This window comes from Mus musculus, chromosome 17 (genome assembly GCF_000001635.26).
Source record: "Mus musculus strain C57BL/6J chromosome 17, GRCm38.p6 C57BL/6J".
NCBI classification, from domain to species: Eukaryota; Metazoa; Chordata; class Mammalia; order Rodentia; family Muridae; genus Mus; species Mus musculus.
The window spans coordinates 17062867-17089631 of NC_000083.6; the positions used below are offsets into that span (position 1 = coordinate 17062867).

The 26765-nt window shown below is 38.3% G+C and overlaps 1 protein-coding gene across 2 annotated transcripts; it reads left to right on the plus strand.

Annotated features, from left to right (window-relative positions):
- Window positions 1–1236: 1236 nt before the first annotated feature.
- On the plus strand, window positions 1237–26765 carry Zfp960 (zinc finger protein 960). Of its 2 annotated transcripts, NM_001163919.1 has the most exons (5): window positions 1237–1340; window positions 22655–22781; window positions 23024–23084; window positions 24378–25189; window positions 26367–26765. In NM_001163919.1, exons 1-5 carry the CDS (start codon window positions 1311–1313, stop codon window positions 26516–26518), a joined length of 1182 nt encoding a protein of 393 aa, NP_001157391.1. In that variant the 5' UTR covers window positions 1237–1310; the 3' UTR covers window positions 26519–26765. The 2 variants fall into 2 exon arrangements, with proteins under 2 accessions (NP_001157391.1, NP_001005358.2); NM_001005358.2 differs by having other exon boundaries at window positions 24378–26765.

Sequence of the window (26765 nt, forward strand, 5' to 3'; positions counted from 1 at the left end):
ATTTTATTTTATTTTTCGAGACAGGGTTTCTATGTGTAACACTGGCTGTCCTAGAATTCACTCTGGATGTAGATGAGGGTGGCCTCGAACTCAGAAATCTGCCTGCCTTTTCCCTCTTGTGTACTGGGATTAAAGGCGTGCGCCACCATGCCCGGCTGGCATACAAATACTTATGTCTTCAGTCAGGGATACTGTAGTGCTAGCTCTCCCACATTCTTTAAATGCTTAAGGTTTACCACCCGTATGGATTTTGTGGCGACTTTTATGATTACATGTATTCGTTACATGTTTCTAGGTTCCTTACAGCTGTTACGTTTTATTCCTATACATATTATGATATATACTGAAAACCAGCTGAGACATTCAGCCACATGGACTGAACAACCACTGGATTGCTCAACTTCCCATTGGTATAGAGTTATAGTTGCAAGAGTTGGCTATCAGCTTGGGAGCCATACTAATAAATCTACTTTCCACATACATAGAGAGACCCTAGAGCATTTTCCTAGTACACCTGTGTTTTTGGGTTGAGATTTTATTTTATTTTTTGGCACTTTCCTACTGAGGAATAGACAATAGAATAGTAGATTATAGAATAACAATAGAGCTCCAGCTGGAAAGTTTGTGCAATTTACCAGAACCCAGTAAGAAGCCACAATACAAAACGTTGTTTCTTAAAGTCACTCTTTAACTAGCAGTTAAACTGGGCATCCTTCCACTTGTAAGACAGATTATCCACTCCACTGCAACTTTAGTAATATGCTTCATTCCACTAGCAATAAGAGGAAGCACCTTCTGAGGGCAGTGGACTCACAGGTCAGAATTTGAGTCCTGGCTCTGGAGAACAAAGTCACAGCTCACAATGGGGAGGAGCAGGCAGCCAATCAGAGGTGAGCTGGAGAGAAGGGACGGCAATAGCTGGGGTGTACGCTATCGGAAACCTGGGACAATTGCTACCAAAATACAAATCTCTGCTGATCTAGAATAGGTGTGCGTCTAGATTGGAAACCTGTGCACTGAACCACTATTCCGAGTTGCGTTTGCACCCTCTCACCCTGAGAGAGTTGCTCCTGTCACTCAGGATTTACTAGCCAATCACGGCATGAAGGAGGATCTGACAGTCTTAGAGGAGGGTGGTTTTTCCGGAAGGGATTTTCCTGGTTCCCTGTGGGATCTGCCAGTCATAAGAGGAGGGTGGTTCTTCCGGAATTCTTTTCGCTGGTTCCCTGTAATTAAGCAGGCTTAAGTGATTTGTCCTGTGTGCTGCTGGGTACTGTGAAGGAAACTCAGGCAAGTTCTGAAAGTGCGACATGATGAGGATATTGTCACTTCCCACAGAGGTGAGGAGCGGGATCGGGTGTGCTGGGTCCTACGGAAGGCTGGGTCGGAACCAGCAGCTACATGCAGGCACCTGCGAGTTGCCTCGTGGTTTTAGCCGCTTCTGGACCCAACGGTGGCTCTTGCATAACTTAACTATCTGGGCTGAATATTCACAAAACCTTTCGAGCAGGGTCCTGTGTATAGAAACACCCTTAGCAGGATGCCAAAGTCAGACAGGCTAAGTTTCTTTCGTGTATTCTACAAGTTGTTCTCTTGGCCTTTAGCATTGAGCTCTGTACAAGGAGGTAAGAATGGATCAATTCGCATTCTTCTACATGCTAACCGCCAATTGAGCCAGCAACATTTGTTGAAGATGCTGTCCTCTTTCCCCTGGATGGTTTGAGCTCCTTTGTCAAAGATTAAGTGGACATAGATGTGTGAGTTTATTTCTGGATCTTAAATTCAGCTTCATTGATCTGACTGTCACTGTACCAGTAACATGAAGGGGGTTGTTTGTTTGTTTTTGTTTTTGTTTTTTATCACAATTGCTCTGTACTACAGCTTGAGTTTCGGGATGATGATTCCACCAAAGGTTCTTTTGTTGTTGAGATAGTTTTTGATATCCTAGGATTTTTGTTATTCTAGATTTATTTACAAATTGCCCTTTCTAATTCTGTGAAGAATTGAGTTCCAATTTTGGTGGGGATTGCTGTGTATCTGTAGATTGCTTTCAGCAAGATAGTCACTTTTACTATACTAATCCTGCCAATACATGAGCATGGGAGACGTTTCCATCTCCTGAGATCTTCTTTGATTTCTTTCTTCAGAGACTTGAAGTTATTATACAGATCTTTCACTTCCTTAGTTAGAGTCACACCAATGTATTTTATATTAATTGTGACTATTGTGAAGGGTGTTGTTTCCCTATTTCTTTCTCATCCTGTTTATCATTTCTGTAGAGAAAGGCCTCTGATTTATTTGAGTTCATTTTATATCCAGCTACTGCACTGAAGTTGTTTATCAGGTTTAGGAGTTCTCTGGTAGAATTTTTAGGATCACTTATAGATACTATCATATCCTCTGCAAATAATGATATTTTGACTTTTTCATTTCCAATTTGTATCCCCTTGATCTTCTTTGTTGTGGAATTGCTCTTGCTAGGACTTCAATAGTTATGGAGAAAGTGTGCCGCCTTGTCTAGTCCCTGATTTTAGTAGGATTGCTTTAAGTTTCTCTCCATTTAATTTGATGTTGGCTACTGGTTTGCTGTATTTGCCTACAAGGTAATGGCCTGCTCTTGTTGAAAGACACTGTACCTATTCATACTTTCAATAATATCTATCTTTTAAAGAAGTCAATTCTTGATAACACTTTTTTTTTTTTTTTTTTTTTTTTTTTTTTTTTTTTTTTGGTTTTTTGAGACAGGGTTTCTCTGTGTAGCTCTGGCTGTCCTGGAACTCACTTTGTAGACCAGGCTGGCCTTGAACTCAGAAATCCGCCTGCCTCTGCCTCCCAAGTGCTGGGATTAAAGGTGTATGCCACCACGCCCGGCTCTTGATAACACTTTTTAAGTTTCATTTTCTTAGAATTTCTCTGAACATCTAGATTTTTTTTTCTCTTTAGTGTTTCTGGAGAATTTAAGTATTTTATCCGTTTTCTCAACTGCTATGATTATTTGTTTCTATTTAGAGGAATTTCTTCTATAGCCCAGACTTGCCTTTTGCTATGTAATTTCTTTGAATACCTAATCCTGCTTCTGCTGTCCAATGCCTGAAGAGAAGCATATAAATTCTTCCAGGATGAGCCCTGACTGGTCAATGAGGGAAAAAGACAGAGAGATATGAATGAAGGAATGAATGAATGTTCTCCTACCTCCACAACATTCTAGGGGAAATTATAGATCAAGAGGGACATTGGTAACAATTGATTTCACTGACCAACTTTGAAAATGGTGTATTCACAGCAACCAAAGGGAGTGGGAAGAATGATGGAGGGAGCTTTCTTTTAAAATACCTTCTATTATCAGTGCATACTAATGTTATCAATGTTAGATGATCAATAAAAGGCCAAACTTGAAAATTTACGTGGTTCACAGAAAAAGACAATCAAGAATCTAGAGAAGGAAATGGATTAATTTTTAGAAACTAAATATCTGTACGTACATGAATTCAACCAACATGTAAGTGCTTGACAAATTTCTGTGTCTGTGCCTAGTAGGAATTTTACTATTCCAATTTTACAGTGTGCATTGGGAGAGAAATGTATGAGTAATACCTGGTTTGTCTAATACTTGGATAACTTTTCAATCATAAAGCCAATTTCAGCTTTTAAAAATAAATTTTGATATTATAATTAAATCCTTTAGGTTTATCCTTTCTCACTGTTGTTAAGTCTTATGGCCCAGCACAAATGGCTTAGGTGCCTATTTAACAAATCAAAGCAGGCCAGAATGTCAGTTTCTCCCCAAATCCCCCAGTTACCCTTTACAGTGTATGCCTAACAAAGCACACCCTGGATCTTAGGGATTGGGGTATACATCTCCCTGCTCCCCTTCCTTATGTAATCCACCCAAATTTGTTAGAATATCTTTTTCATCTATCATTTACCCACCTCATCACTTTGTCTGGTTTTCCTCTCCTCTCCTTCCTCTCTTCACATGGCTTTGGTTCCACTTGATTCTGGTCACTCTCTAAGATGTGCCTGTCTCTAACTCCACTCTCCCATGTATCAGCAATAAACTTTCTGTTCCACCATGTCTAGGAACAGCCATGTTCCTTTCCTTTTTATTTCCTTTTTCTGTCACCTCCTATTAACCACTGCTTGCTTTCACATTTATGGCCACATCTACCTTCAATTGTTGCAACATTTTTAATTTAATTTCTTTCGAATATTTAATTTGATTTGATTTTAATTTTTTGAATTTAATTGAATTACCAGCCACATGGTTGTGTTTATGGAAATTAAATTCCAGGCCATATAAGGAGTTTTGAGTTTCAGGGGTTTTTCAGGTGTGCATGGTGCTTGGCACAAAGCAGACATTAAATTGTTCTTTACCATTGTTTTGCATGTGGGCTTCAGTTGTTGTCCTGAAATTACAAAGAAGTATGAGTGGCTGCAGAGACATACAAACCCTTTTGCTCATCTGAATTCACAAAGAGAGCTGTAACATATTGAGCTGCTCTATTTGGAGGAGAGATCAGTAGTATCTTTTTTTTTTTTTCCAGTTTTTAAAATCTGGTTGAAACACCACTAAACATGGTACGAGGGGAAAAAAATCTCTTATTAAGTCCTCTGAATGAAAATTGTGCAAAGTTCCTGAAGAGACAGAAACCGCTCCATCTCCAAGGGAGAATACTCAGCGTAACTGTGGCTTCATAGAATGAATTGGTTGTGTTCCTTCTGTTTCTACTTTGTGAACTAGATTGAAGAGTATTGGTAGTGCGTCTTTTTTGAAGGTCTGATAGAATTCTGCACTAAAACCTGTCCTGGGCGTTTTGTTTGTTTGTTTGTTTGTTTGTTTAGGAGACTTTAAATGACTGCATGTATTTCTTTAGGGGCTTAAGAGACTGTTTCATGATTTATCTGATCCTGATTTAACTTTGGTTTTTATTATCTGTCTAAAAACTTGTCCATTACATCCGGATTTTCCAGTTTTGTGTAAGATATGGTTTTAGTAGTAGAATCTGATAATTTTTTGAATTTCTTCAGTTTCTGTTGTTATATCTCCCTTTTCATTTCTGATTTTGTTAATTTGGACACTGTCTCTGTGCCCTCTAGTTTGGTGTGGCTAAGGATTTACATATCTTGTTCATTTTCTCAAAGAACCAGCTTCTTTGAACCAGTTTTGTTGATTATTTGCATAGTTACTTTTCTTTCTGTTTGGCTTATTCCAGCCCCACGTTTGATTATTTCCTGCTGTCTACTTCTCTTGGGTTTATTTTCTTCTTTTTGTTCTAGAGCTTTCAGGTGTACTGTTAAGATGCTAGTGTATGCTCTCTCCAGTTTGTTTTTGGAGGCACTCGGAGCTGAGTTTTCCTCTTAGCATTGCTTTCATTGTGTCACCTAAGTTTTGGTATGGTGTGCCTTCATTTTCATTAAATTCTACCAAGTTTTTAATTTCTTTTTTTTTTTTTTTTGCTTAACCAAATTATCATTGATCAGGGCATTGTTCTGCTTTCATGTTTATGTCAGCTTTCTGTTGTTTTTTGTTACTATTGAAGACCACCCTTAGTCCTTGGTGATCTGACAGGATGCATGGAATTATTTCAGTCTTCTTGTATCTGTTGAGGCCTGTTTTGTGACTGATTCTATGGTCAATTTTGGTGATGATACCATGAGGTACTGAGAAGAAGGTATTTTCTTTTGTTTTAGGATGAAATCTTCTATAGCTATCTATTAAATCCACTTGGTCCATAACTTCTCTTTGTTTCAGTGTGTCTGTTTATTTTGTGTTTTCATGATTAGTTCACTGATAAGAGTGCAGTTTTGACTTCTCCCACTATTATTGTTGATGTGCAACGTGTGTGCGGAGGCTTAGTTGTGTGTGTAGAGGCTTAGTAGTGTTTCTTTTATGAATGTGGTTGCCCTTGCATTTGGAGGGTAGATATTCAGACTAGAGAGTTCCTCTTGGTAGATTTTCCCTTTCAGCAGTATGAAGTGTCCTTCCTTATCCTTTTTAGATAACTTTTGATTGAAAGTTGCTTTTATTCGATATTAGAATGGCTACCCCAGCTTGTTTCTTGGGAACATTTGCTTGGAAAATTATTTTCCAGCACTTTTTTTCTGAGGTAAGTAGCTTTCTTTGACACTAAGGTGAGTTTCGTGTTTGCACCAAAATGTTGGGTCCTGTTTATGCATCCAGTCTGTTATCCTATATCTTTTTATTAGGGAATTGAGCCCATTGATGTTAAGATATATTAAGGAGTAGTGATTGCTGCTCCCTGTTATTTTTGATATTATTTTTATGTTTCTGTGGCTATTTGCTATTCTGTTTGTTGAAAGATTACTTTATTGCTTTTTCTAGGGTGTAGTTTTCCTCCTTGATTTATATTTTCCATCTGTTATCCTTTGTAAGGCTGGCTTTGTGGCAAGATATGGTGTAAATTTGTTTTTGTCACGGAATATCTTGGTTTCTACATCTATGGTAATTGATGGTGAAGGGCAAAGCAGGGAGATGGGGTATGGGATAAGGGGCTATTAGGAGGGGGAAAAAAACAGGAAAGGGGGTGACACTTGATGTAAATTAAGAAAATATCCAATAAAAAATGTCCTCTATTATCATCATGAGAAGTGATTTTAAATCTAAACCTTGCTTTTCCAGTGTGATGGGGTATCCAGGACTTGCTATGCTGGGAGAGTTGGGTGCAGATGATGCCAGATAGCCTTAGTTTCTGTGGCTTATGTTCTTGTTCTTGCCTCTCCCCATCTGATTATCTCTATTGCTACTTGCGCTCACTGTCTCTGACTGGAGCCTGTCTCTCCTGTTATTGTGGTTGTGTCAGAACTCAGAGTCCAGCTCTGTCTGTGATCCTGAGATCCTGTGTGTAAGAGCTCCTGGAAGTCAAGATGCCTTTGGGATCCTGAAATCCTGGTGTGACCAAGTTCTGCCATCCTGTAATCCTATTATCCTATAATCCTGGGTGTGTTAGAGCACCTCGAGTGCAGCTTCCTCTAGGTGTTGTGGGATTGGGTGCACAGCTAGCAGCCAAGGTCTGCTCAGGGACTGGCTCAGGCTAGAAAGACTTAATGTATTATATAGTGAATGTATCATCAATACTCTGTAACATTAAAGATGATTTTTTGTTTGTTTGTTTTTATTGTTTTTGTTTTTTGGTTTTTTAATACACAGTTTTGTGTGTGTTTGTGTAGCCCTAGCTGTCCTAGAACGAACTCTGAAGACCAGGCTCGCCTGGAAGTCAGAAATCTGCCTGCCTCTGCCTCCCAAGTGCTGGAATTAAAGGCTTGCACCACCACTGCCTGGCCATAAAGATGTATTTTTCATTTGAATATTAATTCAAACATTAGGTTTTCTTAAAGGGAAGCAAGAATATTTTAGAATTCAGTGAGCAGATACCTTTGTAATTCCACTATTCCAACTATTGAAAAATAATACAAGAAAATGACATGAGCAAGTTTTATGTTTATATGTTGTTTTGTGTGTGTGTGTGTGTGTGTGTGTGTGTGTGTGTTTGTGTATGTATTTCTCACTTTGAGGTGGGCAAAACTTTGATTTCCTACGTTAAGTTAGGGCCTAGGAATGTGCTTGTCATGAACTCCTGCATGATGTTCATCTTGTACCCAAACAGAATGAGAACTATATATGTCAAAATAATGCTTCCCTTGTCTCCATTTTATGCTTTTCTTTGTTTATTGTTGTTTCCCTTCTTCCATGAGTTTTCTCTTAGGAAATGTTGGACTCATTTAATTGGAACTAGATTCTTCTCTCATACAGTATAGCAAGGCCACTGTTTTCCTCCCTCCACTCCATTCACTTATCCTCACCCTCTTCTATCCTCCTCCTCCATGGATCTCCTCCCCTTCTTCTGTTCTCTCAAAACAAGATAGAAAAGCCATGATGAAAGCTCTCCTTTTGATCTTGGACTTGGCAAGCAAATGGGAAGAAAAGAGGGTCAAGACCAAGCAAAAGAAGCAGAGATACACCTGCTCCCAGGGAGAGAAATTATTCAAATTCCCATGGTAATAGCCACGACATAGAGGAATAAGGCCTAGCTAACATACATGCTAGCCCCATTTTTGCCTAATAAGTCCATGTGAGGATTCCTAGAAATCCAGACAGTGTAAGCCATGGGTTCCCTCTGATGTCCAGCTCTTCTAGTTAATTCAAATGTTGTCTAACCACCCAATAAATTTGTCACAACCTTATTCAGGCTGGAGAGATTGCAGTTGGAGGGTTTTGTAGCTTTTATTATGTCGAGGATTTTCTATTTATTTATTTATTTATTTATTTATTATGTGAGTACACTGTAGCTGTCTTCAGACACTCCAGAAGAAGGTATTACGTTTCGTTACGGATGGTTGTGAGCCACCATGTGGTTGCTGGGATTTGAACTCGGGACCTTTGGAAGAGCAGTCGGCACTCTTAACCACTGAGCCATCTCTCCAGCCCCCCACGATTTTCTTTTTGTGGCCCAGGGAGTACCCTCTCTCCACAGAGAGACTAGAACATATTTCCAGCTCTTTTTTCGAACATAGGGGTGAAAGACCCAAGCCTTTACACACTTGATTTTCAGTTTGAAATGGCTGTGTCAAAGTTGTCTTCAAGAATGAGTCCCTGAGGTCAGTTTTCAGTGAGTAATTTTCCCCCCTAAAATCAGCATGAGATCCTTAGAGACCTCTTTGGCCAACATCTCAAAGAAATGCAAACCTTTCTTCACAGTGCTGGCTATAAAGATGGCCAGTTCAGAAACTCCTTTAGTCGTGGTCAATAGGATCGCCATCATTGTTTCCTGAAGGTTTTCAGTACACTAGGTTCCTATACTAACCTGGAAATTCCCCCTAATTCCAGCTCTTTCTTCTTGCATCTCCTGCTCTCTTCCTACATTCCCATCTAAATGATCCCTCCCACTTCTTTTCACATTCACCCCAATCTAACCATGGAGTCTGTTCTTTTTCCCCTTTCCAGAAAGGTGCATGCTTCCCTCTCTATCTCTCCTCTTCCTCTAACCTATCAGGGTCTGTAGAAGGTAGCAGCTGAGTGATAGTCCATGGTGTCAATGTACCTTTTTTTTTTCATCCATTCTTCAGCTGTGGGACATATAATCTTGTTTTTAGTATCTGGCTAGTACAAATAAATCTATCAACAGAGTTGATCAAGTCTATTGTCGATGGAGAAACTTTTGCATGTATGCCTGTCTTAGGTGTTTATTGCTGTGAAGAGACACGATGACCAAGGCAGCTCTTTTTTAGATTATTATTTATTTATTATATGTAAGTACACTGTAGCTGTCTTCAGACACTCCAGAAGAGGGAGTCAGATCTTGTTACGGATGGTTGTGAGCCACTGTGCGGTTGCTGGGATTTGAACCTAGGACCTTCAGAAGAGCAGTCAGTGATCTTAACCGCTGAGCCATCTCTCCAGCCTGCCAAGGCAGCTCTTATAAGGACAACATTTAATTGAGGCTGGCTTACAGATTCAGAGATTCTCTCCATCATCATCAAGGCAGGAGCACCAGCGTCCTTACAGGCATGGTGCAGGAGGACCTGAGAGTACCTACATCTTCCTCTGAAGGCTCCTAGGAGAAGATTGTCTCCCAGGCAGCTAGCATGAGGATTTTAAAGCCCAAGCCAGACAGTGGCACACCTGCTCCAACAAGGCCACACCTACTCCAACAATGCCACACCTCCTTATAAGGCCACTATCTGAGCCAAGAATATGCAAACCACCATAATGCCCAAGAGAGTGGTATACCTGGGTATTGAGGTAGATGGATTCCCCTTTTTCTGACAACCATGATATTGATTTACACAGTGTCTGTTTTAGCTTGCAGTCTCTCACAAGCTGCAGAGGTATACTCTCTATAATGTGAACAGTCACTCTGTTATTGATCTTAACTATTCTGACATGTTTAATGACATAGAAGGTTTCCTTTCCATTTCTGTAATGTTGAATACTTGTTTCTAAGCCATTGAAGATTCCTCTGTTGAAAAGTCTCTGTTTATATATGAACCCTGCTTTTGATCTGCTTTTGTTTGTTTTTATTTTTAGACTATCTCGATTCTTGTGGTCTGTATATATTTTGTATGTTATGTCTCATATTTTTCTCTTATATAACACTATGAGATATGGATATGGCAAAAATCTTTTCCCATTTTGTAGACTGTCTCTTGTCCCATTGACTGGATTTTGCCTTCCAGAAACATCACAGTTGCATGATGTCCAATTTACTAATTACTGATCTTATTGCCTGAGCTATTCGTGTTCTTCCCATAAGAACAGTAATGTGTCTCCTGTGACAGTGCACTCAAGGCCATTGCCCGCTTTCTCTTCTATCAGGGCCTGTGTGTCTGGTTTTAAGTGTTTAATCCACTTGGACTTCTGTTTTGTTCAGGGTAAAGAATGTAGACTTCTTTACACATTCTTCTGCATGTAGAGCATGTTATAGTTTAACAAGCACCACTTGTTGAAGGTGCTATGGGTTTTTAGGTATGTTTTGTTTGTTTCTTTGTTCATTCTTGTTGGCTTTTTTGTATGTTTCTTGATTCCTTAGCAATCAACAGGTTTGTGTATGTCATAGGAATTATATCTGTGTCTATACCTCTGTTCCATTAATCAACTGTCTATTTGTGTCCCAATACATTGCATGGTTTAGTTTATATTTAATTTTTGGAGACAGGGTTTCTCTGTGTATCCCTGGCTGTCCTGGAACTTACTCTGTAGACCAGGCAAGCCTGGAACTCAGAAATCTGCCTGCCTCTGCCTTCCAAGTGCTGGAATTAAAGGCATGCACCACCAACTGACTGGCTATATTGCAGGTATTTTATTGTAATAGATGGCTTTGGCTCTCCAGGGTTTTTGTCCTGGGAGCTGGAAACTATCCTTTCAAGGTCTATTACAAGCTACTTTTTTAATTTTGACGGGGATTTTATGGAATTTGTAGAATACTTTTGGCAAGATGGGTATTAATCATACTAATCTACGAGCATGAGAGATTTTCCCATCTTCCTATATCTGCTTCAGTTTTTTCACATAGTTGAACTTTTTTATTATTTTTTATTTTATTTTTTGTTTGATTGTTTGTTTGTTTTGCTCTAGACAGGGTTTATCTGTCTAGTCCTGGCTGTCCTGGAACTCACTCTGTAGACCAGGCTGGCTTCGATCTCAGAAATCCACTTGCCTCTGCCCCCCAAAGCACTGGGATTAAAGGCGTGTGCCACCACTGCCTGGCATAGTTGAACTTTTAATCATGCATGTACTTCAGTTCCTGTTTTAAAGTGGTTACTGGTTAGTTCATATTGTTGATCCACTTGTAGGGTTTTAGATCCCTTTAGCTCCTTGGGTACTTTCTCTAGCTCCTCCATTGGGGGCCCTGTGATTCATTCAATAGCTGACTGTGAGCTTCCACTTCTGTGTTTGCTAGGTGCCAGCATAGTCTCACAAGAGACAGCTATATCAGGGTCCTTTCAGCAAAATCTTGCTAGTGTATGCAATGGTGTCAGTGTTTGGAGGCTGATTATGGGATGGATCCCCAGGTATGGCAGTCTCTAGATGGTCCATCCTTTCGTCTCAGCTCCAAACTTTGTCTCTGTAACTCCTTCCATCGTGTTTTGTTCTCAATTCTAAGAATCTCCTGTATTTCTTTACGGGAGATATTTATTTCCTCCTTAAGATCCTTTATCATTTCCATGAAATGGGAATTTTAGATGATAATCTTGCTTTTCAGATGGGTTAGGGTATCCAGCGTTTACTGTATTGGGAGAATTGGGTTGTGCTGTTGCTGAGTACCATTGGTTTCTGTAACTTATATTCTTGTGTTTGCCTTACACCATCCTGATATCTCTGTTGTTATATGAAGTTGTTGTCTCTGACTGGTGCTTGTCCCTCCTGAGAACCTGGTTATGTTGGGCCTCCTTGGTTCAGGCTATATCTTCAGGCTGTATCTCGGTGTGGGAGGGGGGTCTGGAGCACCTGATCTGTGAGCCTGGCTGTGGCAGACATCCTGGGAGACAAGCTGACTCTGGGTCTAGGTGGAGTTAGTGTACTAGTGTAGTTCCAGGGCACTGTTTCAGACTAGAAGTGTGTATCTCTGGCAGGGTGGGAGTTACTGTGTCTTCTGGGGCCCAGGATGGGAATCCCAGGTCAGGTGTGGAAGACTCACCTGTGAGTCTGGTAATGTCAGAACTTCTGGAAGTCATGCTGTGAGATGTGTGCATGGGAGGGAAGGGGTTGCTGGAGCACACAGTCTTATGTCACTGTTTCTAATGGGTGTTTTCTGTACTTATGAAAATGATTGTGTGTGTGTGAGTATGAGTGTGCACACAGGCATGCAAGTTCATGCCCTTTCAAGAGTTCCACATATATAAAAGTAAAACATGAAAAGTAAAATTTCCAGAGCATTTGAGAATGCTCCCTGCTTTTACTGATTATCCAAATTGAATACCTAGCATTCAAGTCCTTTGGCATCTGTCTTTAGAGTATGGTATCCAACTCTTTCTTCTGGCTTTCTGTGACTCTGAGATTTGGTAGCTACCTGTGGAAAATAACCATCAATTAAGAGGTGGATTCCATGTAGGTGAATCAAATAATGCTATTTTGGATAGCCCATAAGACCTAAATACTCCACACAGTTTATTACCAATATAAAATCTTCAGACCAGCAGGTTAAGCCAAAACCCAAGTATTTGGAGGTCTTTGTGTACTCTTGAGGATCAAGAACACAGAGCATTTAAAGGCCCTGTCCTCGCATCATACTTAACAGCTTCTTGGAGATGACGCATACAGTTTTATAATAGCTAAATAATTATGAAAACCTGCCCGTAGAATGTTACAATTAATTTTGTTGTTTATGCATTGAATTTGCCATCAAGTGTATCAAATTCTAGTTAAATCTGAAATTACCTCCACAACTGGAGAAACCTTTGAATGGACCTGCCATTTCAAAGACTCCTCAACAGAGGAATGGATACAGAAAATGTGGTACATCTACACAATGGAGTACTACTCAGCTATTAAAAAGAATGAATTTATGAAATTCCTAGGCAAATGGATGGACCTGGAGGGCATCATCCTGAGTGAGGTAACACATTCACAAAGGAACTCACACAATATGTACTCACTGATAAGTGGATATTAGCCCCAAACCTAGGATACCCAAGATATAAGATACAATTTCTAAAACACATGAAACTCAAGAAAAATGAAGACTGAAGTGTGGACACTATGCCCCTCCTTAGAAGTGGGAACAAAACACCCTTGGAAGGAGTTACAGAGACAAAGTTTGGAGCTGAGATGAAAGGATGGTCCATGTAGAGACTTCCATATCCAGGGATCCACCCCATAATCAGCATCCAAACGCTGACACCATTGCATACACTAGCAAGATTTTATTGAAAGGACCCAGATGTAGCTGTCTCTTGTGAGACTATGCCGGGGCCTAGCAAACACAGAAGTGGATGCTCACAGTCAGCTAATGGATGGATCACAGGGCTCCCAATGGAGGAGCTAAAGGGATCTGTAACCCTATAGGCGGAACAACATTATGAACTAACCAGTACCCCAGAGCTCTTGACTCTAGCTGCATATGTATCAAAAGATGGCCTAGTCGGCCATCACTGGAAAGAGAGGCCCATTGGACACGCAAACTTTATATGCCCCAGTACAGGGGAACGCCAGGGCCAAAAAGGGGGAGTGGGTGGGTAGGGGATTGGGGGTGGGTGGGTATGGGGGACTTTTGGTATAGCATTGGAAATGTAAATGAGCTAAATACCTAATAAAAAATGGAAAAAAAATAATAAAATCTAAAAAAAAAAAAGAAAAGAAAAGAAAAAAAGGACTGAGTCAGCTAGCTGGTTGTCAGTGTTTCCAAGGCGGATGAACCTCTCTGCACCTTTGGCAAAATGAAGGCTTAGCAATTTGTTGAGCTCCCTTCTCCACTGCTGGCACCTAAAATCAACAATTGTGAATCAAGGCAGACCTATAGCTATGGAGCTAACATTATTTGGACAGTGATGCCAGTCATGTGGGCCACAATAGGCCTTTCTTTTTTGCAGTTTATTTTCCCAATGTCTTAGGAACTTTCGTAATTTGCTTCTATATTACTTTATAGAATGGCATAAAAATATCATTCTTACTAACACAGACCCCTGTGCACTTCACCTTCTGAAATTGTTTGTTTAAATCATCTTTCATTGCTTACACTGTTCTCAATTATTTTTTGAGGGTTACATATCCCTTAGAAAATACTGCACATATATATTGAAAAAAAATTAGACCCTATATCAAAAGATAAAAAAGTAAATCTACCTGTCCTCTCCCTAAAAAAAACCAATGTACTCTTGTAAAATTTGTAAGTTTGCCACCATTGTTATTAGAGCAAATGGGGCGTGTATTATAAATTCATCTCACAGTTTATGTTATTTGAACTGGTGGATTTATTTTTCAGTTCAAGTAATAAATGAACATTTGTTCTAGTGTGAGAAGTGCTCTGTGCACCTTCCATACACTGACTTATTTGTGAAAGCATCAAGATCTATTTTATCATATAAGATAGGAAATAATATTTTTGAAGTAATGATTAAAAATATATTTTATAAAAGCTGTATATACATTAAATTAATACTCTACATGATTAGCTATGATACAGTGACTAGAATATGTGATACAGCCATTGAGAATGATATTGTACAAATAATTTCAGGTTGCATTGTATTTGAAATAAACTCCTAAAGACAGCAGCTAATTTCTCTCAATTACATTGGATCTGAGAGAATTAACATTATAGTGGTTACATTGAGACAGGTTGATATAGTTATATGTTATCAGTCATCTTGCATTCATATAGATATTTTGCTTTATATCATTATGAATAATTAATTTTTATTCATTGCCACAACTTGAATTTCCTATACCACTAACCATATTAAATTCACATTTACATGTATTACACATATCGCAAGATAGGCAGAAAACCCACTTTCCATGTTGCCTAGTGTGAGCCTTTGACAACTTTTAAGACTCTCTCAATCAAAGCTATTAGCCTTTGTGGTATATATGTTATAATTCAGTGTTCTACGTTTCTAAATGTAGGACAAATCTTGCTGGTGGGTTTTCACGATTATTTCTCCATGGAAAAATTATATTGTGGAGAATGTACTGTGAAACTCAATTCTCAACATGTTGGCAGTTTCTGCTTTTGATGAGAACACAAGACCATGATATAATTGAAATATGCAAAGTTTAAATTATATTGACCTTCTGATACCATCCATAGGACTGTTCTAAAATACTCTTTTATTAGTAATTTCATTATGTATTTTATTAGCACTGTTATTCATGGAATATATAAATTTCATCATGCCGCCCTATAGTCAGAGCTTCATGATCAGAAAGCAGGAAGAAATTAAAGAAGGCATTGGAATAATACTTTTACTGTGGATTGAGACAAAGAATGAATAAATTTGAAATTGAAAACAATCTTTACTATTGTCTCAAAAACATACCATAATGTCAATACTATAGTGGCTACAAAATGTATGATCATTTCACACAGAAGAGAATATCTTGTTCTTCAAAACTACTATCAATGATTTTGTCTTGAAAATGAGAGATAGTAATGAAGACTGTCATGCATTTCTTACATGCTTAAAGTTTCTCCCCAGTATGGATTTTGAGGTGAATTTGAATATGTGAGGTATTGGTAAAATACTTTGTACATTCTTTTGACTTGTATTTTTTTTCCTATATGGGTTCCAGTATATACTGAAGACCAGCTGAGATATTGATACTCAGGCACAAGTACTGAAGCACTACTGGATTCTTCAAATTCTCATTGATTTACACCTCTGTTTGGACTAATTGGCCCACAGCATGAGACCCACTCTAATAAATCCATTTTCAATACTTATAAAGTAAATGATTAAAATGAATAAATAAATAAATGATAAAAATATGGTTGAAAAAAATGAAGAAAAACATAAGACTTAAGATGTAGGTATAGACCGGGCATGGTGGCATACACCTTTAATCCCAGCACTTGGAAGGCAGAGGCAGGCAGATTTCTGAGTTCGAGACCAGCCTATTCTACAAAGTGAGTTCCAGGACAGCCTGGGCTATACAGAAAAACCCTGTCTCAAAAAAACAACAACTACAAAAAAGATGCAGGTATAGATAAAGATGAACAGAAAGGAACACACAAACAAAAATAAAAATTAATAGGTTGATCAGAAGAGTTGAAGAAGACTATGAATATTTGGACTGGATATCCTGCTGCCATCACTCAGCAGGGATGTGATGACTTCTGTAATAGCTTCAGCAAGAATTGGAAGTCCAGTTAACAGTCAAGATACATTTTGAGTAAGTGAGTGGTATGCAATGCGTGAGTTGTGGTAGCAGTATCCACATTTAGAGTAGCATGTCATGAAGGTAAAGCTTCCATTATGAAGAATTTAGACTTTTAGTTGCACAACTAGTAATAAATATGAATACATAATTGTATCATTTCTTGAAATTTTTTGACAACTATAATCTACTTTGACAGATTTTCAGTCCTCCAGGAATACAAATTAATCCTCCAATCCACAAAGTCCATATCTCCAGGTCAATAGTATAAAAATATTAGTAATGCTAACATTTATATATATATATATATATATATATATATATATATATATATATATATATACACACACATAAATAATGAATAAATTTGGAATTATGTATTATGTATTGTGAGTATTACCAAGGACACTGCAAAACCACTGAATAAGACTGCTCTGTGACTGCAAAAAGATATGTATATACATGTTTCTCAGGCTGTCTCTTTTGGATACAAAAATGGCAAAACTTGAGGAAAGCCTTGGAAGATTTGAGGGGGTAAATTTGCAGTGAGAGTGAGTGTAGAAGTGGGAATAGTGTGGAAGATAGGGTGGTATTCCTGTGGCTCAGAAAGCCTGGGGTCTCATGTGGGTTATATGGTATATGTTACAGGTATGTGTTCATATGTGGCAATAGACCAGGCTCAGCTTCAGAGAGGATCTGAGAGAAGAGGTGTCTGGCAGTGGTGAAAAGAAAAAGCATAGATTCAAAGTGGATGACATTTATTTTTCTGGATATGGATTTTCCTTCTGCTAATATTTCTGTGCTGCTCTGTCTCTCTCTGGAGATTTCCTTGTCTATATTCTGCTTGATTGCTATTCTGAGAGACCTCTATGTCTATGTCCTGCTTTCTTGCTTCTCTCTCTCTCTCTCTCTCTCTCTCTCTGTCTCTCTCTCTGTCTCTCTCTCTCCCCCTCTCCCTCTCCCTGTCCCTCTCTCTCTCCCACTCTCCCTTTCTCCCCGTCTCCCCCTCTCCCCTTCTCCCTCTTTCCCTCCCCCCTCTTTCTCTGTGTGTGTATGCATGTGTACTCATTTTCCTAGCAGTTTTCTCTTCAGTTTAAACATTTCTCTGGTAAGCTCATCTCCAACAGAATACAAGTACAGTTTTGTTTTGTTTGTTTGTTTGTTTTATTTTACCTATCAATCTACTCATTTACTCCAGGTTTTAGGTTTTTTTTAATCTTAGGAATCAGCATTCCATGACCCCAAGCCTTTGATTCTTAGGAGACTCGGGTGTACATTTTTTCTTAGCATTGCAAAATAACTCAAAGCTCTGTCTGCCTTTGTTAAACACAGATGATAGGCTAGTTGGGTGTGACCCTGCACTGAACTTATCATTTCCAGCAAGCCAGAGGGTAACCTTGCTGTGTCCTAGTTTGATCCTGAACTCAGGAACCTGTCTTGTCTTCCTAAGCTTAAGCAATCAAACAAGCAAACAAACAAATAGATGTAACTTTCTAACAAGTTGGCTCATAGTGTACTGCTTTTGTTGATTCAGAATTGTGAAGACTATCACATAATTCATATTGAATCATTACTTTTGCATAGTTGAGAAAATATATATTCAAACTCATGTATAGAGGGTTCTTTCCCTTAAATGCTGTACTGAAGGTCCTAATATTTACCATTTTGCAGACATAGCCACACCCTTAACTCCTGGACTCCAGCTGTTTCTAATTATCATGGAGTCATTAACCTTAACACTGAGGACATTCCTTGCAGATTGTGAAATATGTAGGTCTTTGGGTCGATTCCATTGGTCCACATATCTGTTTTTGTACCAATATCATGCAGTTTTCATCACTATTGCTGGAGCAATAGTGCAGCTTAAGTTGAGGGATGGTGATTCCTATTGAAGTTCTTTTGCTGTTTAGGATTGCTTTCACATTCCTTATTTTGTTTTGGTTTTTTGTTGTTGATTTGTTTTGTTTTCCCCCTATGAAGTTGAGAATTTCTCTTTCAATATTTGTAAAAAAAAAAAAAAAAAGTTGTGTTAGAATGTTAATGGGGTTACACTGAACCTGTAGATTGCACTTGGTAACTTGCATATTTTCACTATATTAATCCTACCTATCCAATGCTTGGCTGTGAATATCTCCATCTCTCATTCAGTTACTGGTAGAGCCTCTCAGAGAACACCCATGCTAAGCTCCTGTCTGCATAGCAGGCATAGCATAGCATCAGTAATAATGTTAGGGTTTGGTGACCACCCAGGAGATGGATCACAAGTCGGCCAGAAAGTATTCAGCCATTAGTTTGTGCTCTCCTCCATTTTTATCCCCAGATTCTTTTGAGAAAGGAACAATTTTGAACGGAAAATTTTGAATGTGAGGGCCTCCACTGGGGTGGAGGTGGTCTCTTCAGGTTCCTTACTCCCTTTATTGCACTTTTGACTAAGGTTACCCCATTGTGTCCTCAGAGCCTCCCCTTAGAGTTTCTACTCTAAGGGAATTCTTCTCAGTCATTGGTATGCCAAATGTCAGTGCCTGTAGTAACAAAGCTAGCTCCTAAATAATTGAAACTGGACCATTATATTCATTTATTTATCAAGCTTTAAAGGAACGATAAGCAAGCATTTTTCTTCTATTTTCATCCTCTGAGTTTATCTGACCAATTCCCAGTCAAAACTCCTGTGATACTGCATTTTTTTCACTGATCTGTGTCTCTAGGCTAGGGGTGTTTTCTCCTTCTGAATTTTTTCAATAAACCTATTAAGTCCATGACTAAGCAGGTGATAGAATAATGCAAGACCTCCTCTAAATAAAACATGGAGAAGAATAATGGGAGTGGTGATTCAGTCCAGGAGTTATCAAGAGAAAACACCCCTAGCCTAGAGACACAGATCAGTGCAAAGTGAGTTCCAGGACAGCCAGGGCTATACAGAGAAACCCTGTCTTTAAAAAAAAAAAAAAAAAAAAAAGGAAGAAAAGGAAAAAAATTATATTTGAATCCTTTAGGCTTATCCTTTCTCACTGTTGTTACATCTCAAGGCCCAGCACAAATGGCTTAGGTGCCTATTTAACAAATCATAGCAGGCCAGTTTGTCAGTTTCTCCCCAAATCCCCAGTCTCTACCTTTTATAGTATATGGCTCACATAACCTACCCTGGATCCCAGGGATTGGTCTCCAACTCTCCCTGCTCCCCTTCCTTATGTAATCCACCCAAATTTGTTAGAATATCTTTTTCATCTATCATTTACCCACTTCATCTCTTAGTCTTGTTTCCCTCTCCTCTCCTTCCTCTTTTCACATGGCTTAGGTTCCACTTGATTCTGGTCACTCTCTAAGATGTGTCTTTCTCTTAACTCTGCTCTCCCATGTATCAGCAATAAACTTTCTATTCCAGCATGTCTAGGAACAGCCATGTTCCTTTCCTTTTTATTTCTTTTTCCTTTCACCTCCCAGTAACCATTCCTTGTTTTTACATTTATGACCACATCTACCTTCAATTGTTGCAACATTTTTAATTTCATTTCTTTTGAATATTAAATTTGATTTGATTTTAATTTTTTGAATTTAATTGAATTACCAGCAACATGGTTGTGTTTCATGGAAATTAAATTCCAAAGCACATAGGGAGTTTTTAGGGTTGTTTGTTTGTTTCAGACAGGGTTTCTTGGTATAGTGCTGGCTGTCCTAGAACTCACTTTGTACACCAGGCTGGCCTAGAACTCAGAAATCTGCCTCCTGCCTCCTGCCTCCTGCCTCTGCCTCGTGCTGGGATTATAGGTGTGCGCTACTACTGCCCAGCTGAGTTTTGAGTTTTAGAGGTTTTTCAGGTGTGCATGGTTCTTGGCACTAAACAGACATTAAATTGTTCTTCATTGTTTTTTGTGGGGACTGCAGTTGTTATCCTGAAATAAATCATAATGAACTGAGCATCTGCAGAGACATATAAACCATTTTGATCACCTGAATTCACAGAGATCTGTAGAGCATTAGACCTTTCTGTTTGTAGGAGAGACTAGTAGCAACTTTTTTTTTTCATTTTTAAAATCTATTTCGAACACTAAACATAATAGAAGTAGGAAGGAGAAAAAAATTTCTACCTTGTTCATGCGAAGATCATGTGCCCCGGTACAGCGCGATGCCAGGGCCAGGAAGGGGGAGTGGGTGGATTGTGGAGCACAGTGTAGGGAGGGTATAGTAGGGGGCTTTGGAGATAGCATCTGAAATGTAAATGAAGAAAATAGCTAATAAAAAAAAAGTGCCTAAACAAAAAAGAAAAAGAAAAAAAAATCTCTTATGAATCCTCTATGAAAAGAAATTGTGAAAAGTTCCTGATTACACAGAAACCACTCCATCTCCAAGGGGGAGTACTCAGTGTAACTGTGGCTTCCTAGAATGAACTGGGTTGTGTTCCTTCTGTTTCTAGTTTGTGGAAATGTTTGAAGAGTATTGATATTCTTCTTTGAAGATCTGATAGTATTCTACATTAAAACCATCTTATCCTGGGGTTTTTGGGGGGTTTTTTTGTTTGTTTGTTTGTTTGTTTTGTTTTGTTTTTGGTTGGGAGACTCATATATTATTGATATTAATACTAATATATATATTTACCAGATATACCAAAAAGCACACCACTCCAAGGGGTTCCACATGAGAGAGGTTTATTGTGTAGGGACAAAGGGGACAGCAAGGCAAGTAGAGGGGTGGAGAAGAAAGAGAGTGAGGAGAGGGTGATCTCCTAATTTGTATGGAAAATGACATCACACATGTAAGGGTGGGAGGTGAACTGAGTAGATTCTGGGATTGAGGTTGTTGGCTTGGCAACACAGGACATGGGTCACATCTTTAGCACCTGGGTTTAGAATGTCCGCCTGCTAACAGACTTTTAATGACTGGTTCTATTTTTTAGTGGGTTATACGACTGTTTAGAAGGTTTATCTAATTCTGATTTAACTTTGGTATTGGTAACTGTCTAGAAAACCGTCCATTTCATCTACATTTCCTCAACTTTTGTTGAGTATAGTGTTTTGTAATAGGATCTGATATTTTTCTTCAATATCTGTTGTCTCATGTGGGTTTTATGGTATATGTTACAGGTATGTGTTCATAGGTGCCAAAAGACCAGGCTGGGCTTACAGAGATGTTTTGAGAGAAGGGGTATCTGGGTGTGGTCATTTTTACTATGTTAATCCTATCTATCCAGTGCTTGCCTGTGAGCATCTGCAACTGTCTCATTCAGCTATTGGTTAAGCCTCTCAAAGAACACCCATGCTAAGCTCATGTCTGCAGTTACAACACAGCATCAGTAATAAAGTTAGGGTTTGGTGACCACCCAGGGGATGGATTCCAAGTTGGCTCAGTCAATGTTCAGCCATTTGTTCATGCTCAGCTCCATGATTGTCCCCACATTCCTTTTAGTAAGGAACAACTTTGAGGTGAAAATGTTGGATGTGAGAGCCTCCACTGGGGCCCTGTCCATGTACTGGAGGTGGTCTCTTCAGATTCCATATTCACTCTGTTACACATTGAACTAAGGTTACCCACATTTGGGCCTCAGAGCCTCCCCTTAGAGTTTCTACTCTAAGGGAATTCTTGTCAGGCATTGGTATGCCAAATGTCAGTGCCTGTAGTAACAAAGCTAGCTCCTAAATAATTGAAACTGGACCATTATATTTATTTATTTATCAAGTTTTCAGGGAACAATAACTAAGCAGATTTCTTCTATTTACATCTTCTAAGTTAATCTGACCTATTCTTGGTCAAAAATCCAATGATACTTGCATTTTTTCACTGATCTGTGTCTCTAGGCTAGAGGTGGTTTGATTCTTTAATTATTTTTTTTTTGTTTTTTTGTTTTGTTTTGTTTTTGGTAAGGAATAGTGTATCATAGTATACAACTCTGACTATCCTAGAACTCATTGCCTATACCAAGCTGGCAGCAAGAACAATGAGATGTTTGTGCCTCTGAATCCTCAGTGCTGTAATTAAATGCATTCACGAATCTAAGCACCTTGTTCATTACTTTTGTAATGAGAATATTTCATACAATATCTCTGTGTGCTTACTAGTATTGATCTTTTTGCTTGTCTCTTTATGTGCATTCATTGGCATTTGTCTTCCAAGACTTTCTCCAACTCAAAGGGTGAAGGAATGACAGATGAGAACTCATTATTCAGTTTCCTTCAAAAAAGACTTGGTGATCATGAATACATTATAACTTCTGTGTCAGGAAACAAGTGGGCGAACTACCAACATTATTTGAAAATATTGTCAATGAAATGTACAAGTCTAATATTTCATTCTCATGCTAATTTTGTATGTATACATGGGATGTTTTAGAACGCAGTGACGTACTATGATGTCCTGGTGAGCTTTACTCAGGAAGAATGGGCTTTGCTGGATCCTTCCCAGAAGAGTCTCTACAAAGATGTGATGCTCGAAACCTATAGGAACCTCACTGCCATAGGTAAGATTGTGAATGTTATTTATCTTTTTGAAAGAGGGGGCAACTGTATTTTAGTTGTGTGGTTGTATGTGTGGTTGCTTGTTTTTCTTTTTGTTATTGACGTACATGTACACTTTCATTTGAGAAGAAGGAAGAATGATGAGAATAAATTAGGCTTGTTTGTAAGGATCACTGAAGATAGTTTCTTAAATTTTGCCTGAATTCCACAAATATATCATGTATTTCCTTGTACTGTCTTCTAGGCTATAACTGGGAAGAAGATAATATTGAAGAAGATTGTGAAAATTCTGGAAGACCCACTAGGTAATTTTCTTGTGCATGCTGATCCAAATATGCCTTTGAAGAAATCTTAGTTTGTTCTTGAATTTTTAGTTAAAATCAGGGGTGTAAATAAGCACAGTTTTATGGATACTGATTATTAAATACTCATAAAAGGGACAACTCAGTGTCAGGTATTTGATTGTGTTTGCAAGGCTTTCCTTTAAGACAGAAAACACGGAAACACTGCCTTAACAGACAGTACCTTATCAAGCACAGCCCCATTCATTCTACGGTGTAGATCTGCCAGTCTGTTTAGTCTCATGCCACTCAGCTAGTATAAAAACTGTACACACTGAGTATGAAATCAGTTTATATCCAAAACTGTCTGATATGCAAACAGTCCATAGTATACTGATGTTACTCATATACTTGTGGCAAGGTTGCTTCTATTATTGAGTGTGGAAGTTCATGGAAGTGAAAAAGTTTGTTGTGAAACCTTAATCTAAATGCCACATGTCTAGGAGGAACAAAAATTAAAACTAAGTGAATACAAGGTATATATATTTTGTTATTCTTCCTTATGTAGTTGTATTATATAGGACAGATATATCTGTTTGTGTGTCTGTATATCTGTCTATGTGTCTGTCTTTCTAATCTGTCTATCATCTATTCATTGAACATAAATGATATAATACTCTGCCTAAGGCATTTTGACATAAAACCTATATAGCTCGCTCAGGACAATTACAAGATTGGTTAATTTTCCCAACATAGAATAAATTTGTCGAAAATTATGAAGGCGTACAATTAATTGAATTCACAACTTCTTTGTGAATACATCAAAAACCTCAGACTACAGAAAATCCTATGAGTATTAGTAATGTAGAAATATTCTGTTTGTCCTGTTTAACTTCCCAAATGTTGTATGGCTCATATTATAGGAAAATTCATGAATCCAATCATTGTGGTAAAGCTGTGAATGCTTGCACATTTTATCAAATATATGAAAACCTCATAAAGGAAAAAGATATTGTAACTTTGAGTCATTTGATAAATGCTTTTTCCATCACAGGTACTTTTAAAGATGTAAATAATAACCATAATGAATCAAACTAATATGGATAAAAACAACATGACAGAACCTTATTATATCGGATTCCTCTTTACAATTGGAATAGATTGTTAACCTAATCCATACAGATACATGATTCATTGGTATAATAAATGGGGTAAACCTTATACATTTACCAATTGCATACACAGGCTTAAATAAAATCATACTATAGAGAAACACTCTGAAAATATCTAATGTGTTAAACTCTATTTATATCACAGGCATCTTCAAAGGGATGGACCAAGTAATACTGGAGAGAAACCCTTTGAATGTATTCAATATGATGGAGCCTTTGCAAGAAACCATCATCAGTTACATAAGGACACTGGATCTTTCATGTCTTATACTGATCGTCAAATACATAGAAGACCACACACTGAAGAAAAAGTCTATGATGGTAACCAATGTGGTAAAACCTTTTCATGTCACAACCATTTTGAAATCCGTAAAGGAACATATACTGGAGAAAAACCCTATGAATGTAATCAATGTGGGAAAGCCTTTGCACGCCACAGCAATCTTCTAGACCATAAAAGAATACATACTGGAGAGAAACCCTATAAATGTAAGCAATGTGGCAAAGACTTTACCCATCACAGTACTCTTCATATCCATAAAAGAATACATACTAGAGAGAAAACCTATAAATGTAACCAGTGTATGACCATTGCTCATCTTCAATGTCATAAAATAACACATACTGGAGAGAAACCCTATGCATGTAAAAAATGTGGCAAAACCTTTGCATATCACAAAACTCTTCAAATCCATGAAAGAACACATACTGGAGAAAAACTCTATCAATGTAACCAATGTGCCAAAGCCTTTCCATATCACAGAACTCTTCAAATCCATGAAAGAACACATACTGGAGAGAAACCATATGAATGTAATCAATGTGGCAAAGCCTTTGCATGTCTTAGAAATCTTCAAAATCATAAAACAACACATACTGGAGAGAAACCCTATGAATGTAACCAGTGTGGCAGAGCCTTTAGACAATATGTTTATCTTCAGTGTCATGAAAGAATACATACTGGAGAGAAACCCTTTGAATGTAATCAATGTGGCAAAGCCTTTGCACGTCACAGCACTCTTCAAAGACATAAAAGAACACATACTGGAGAGAAACCCTATGAATGTAATCAATGTGGCAAAGCCTTTGCATGTCCCAGATACCTTCAAATCCATAAAAGAACACATACTGGAGAGAAACCCTATGAATGTAATCAATGTGGCAAAGCCTTTGCATGTCACAGATACCTTCAAATCCATAAAAGAACACATACTGGAGAGAGACCTTATGAATGTAATCAGTGTGGCAAGGCCTTTACATGTCGCAGTAATCTTCAAATCCATAAAAGAACACATACTGGAGAGAGACCTTATGAATGTAATCAGTGTGGCAAGGCCTTTACATGTCGCAGTAATCTTCAAATCCATAAAAGAACACATACTGGAGAGAAACCCTATGAATGTAACCAGTGTGGCAAAGCCTTTACACAATTTTTTCCTCTTAAACGTCATGAAATAACACATACCAAAGAGAAACCCTATGAATGTAACCAGTGTGGCAAAGCCTTTACACGCCACAGTACTCTTCAAATCCATAAAAGAACACATACTGGAGAAAAACCCGTATGAATGTAATCAATGTGGCAAAGCCTTTGCAGGTCACAGTACTCTTCAAAATCATAAAAGAATACATACTGGAGAGAAGCCCTATGAATTTAACCAGTGTAGCAAAGCTTTTACACAATTTGTTCATCTTCAGTGTCATCAAAGGTTACATACTGGAGAGAAACCCTATGAATGTAACAATGTGGGAAAGCCTTTGCATGTCACAGTACTCCATGAATTCATAAAAGAACACATACTGGAGAGATACCCTATGAATGTAACCAGTGTGGCAAAGCCTTTACACAATTTTTTCATCTTAAACGTCATGAAATAACACATACCAAAGAGAAACCCTATGAATGTAAACAATGTGGCAAAGCCTTTACACGCCACAGTACTCTTCAAATCCATAAAAGAACACATACTGGAGAAAAACCCGTATGAATGTAATCAATGTGGCAAAGCCTTTGCAGGTCACAGTACTCTTCAAAATCATAAAAGAATACATACTGGAGAGAAACCCTATGAATTTAACCAGTGTAGCAAAGCTTTTACACAATTTGTTCATCTTCAGTGTCATCAAAGGTTACATACTGGAGAGAAACCCTATGAATGTAAACAATGTGTCAAAGCCTTTACATGTCACAGTACTCTTCAAATCCGTAAAAGAACACGTACTGGAGAAAAACCCTGTGTATGTAAACAATGTGGCAAAGCCTTTGCATGTCACAGTACTCCATGAATTCATAAAAGAACACATACTGGAGAGATACCCTATGAATGTAACCAGTGTGGTAAAACCTTTGCACGACACAGTCAGCTTCAAACACATAAAAGAATACATATTGAAGAAAAACCCGGATAATGCAGTGAATGTGATAAAGGCTTTGTTATTGTAGTCTGAAAAGGAATTTTAAAAACAAATTCTTGTGAAAACCCTATAAATGTAATCAATCTAATAAAGCCATTTGTTAGCAGTCACCTTCTAA

Bases quoted from the DNA above. Each gene is read 5' to 3' on its own strand.
- Zfp960 (NM_001005358.2), top strand. From the start codon at position 1,311: ATGATGAGGATATTGTCACTTCCCACAGAG. The intron at 1,341-22,654 runs GTGAGGAGCGGG...GGGATGTTTTAG, and splicing joins TATTGTCACTTCCCACAGAG to AACGCAGTGACGTACTATGA. The intron at 22,782-23,023 runs GTAAGATTGTGA...ACTGTCTTCTAG, and splicing joins TAGGAACCTCACTGCCATAG to GCTATAACTGGGAAGAAGAT.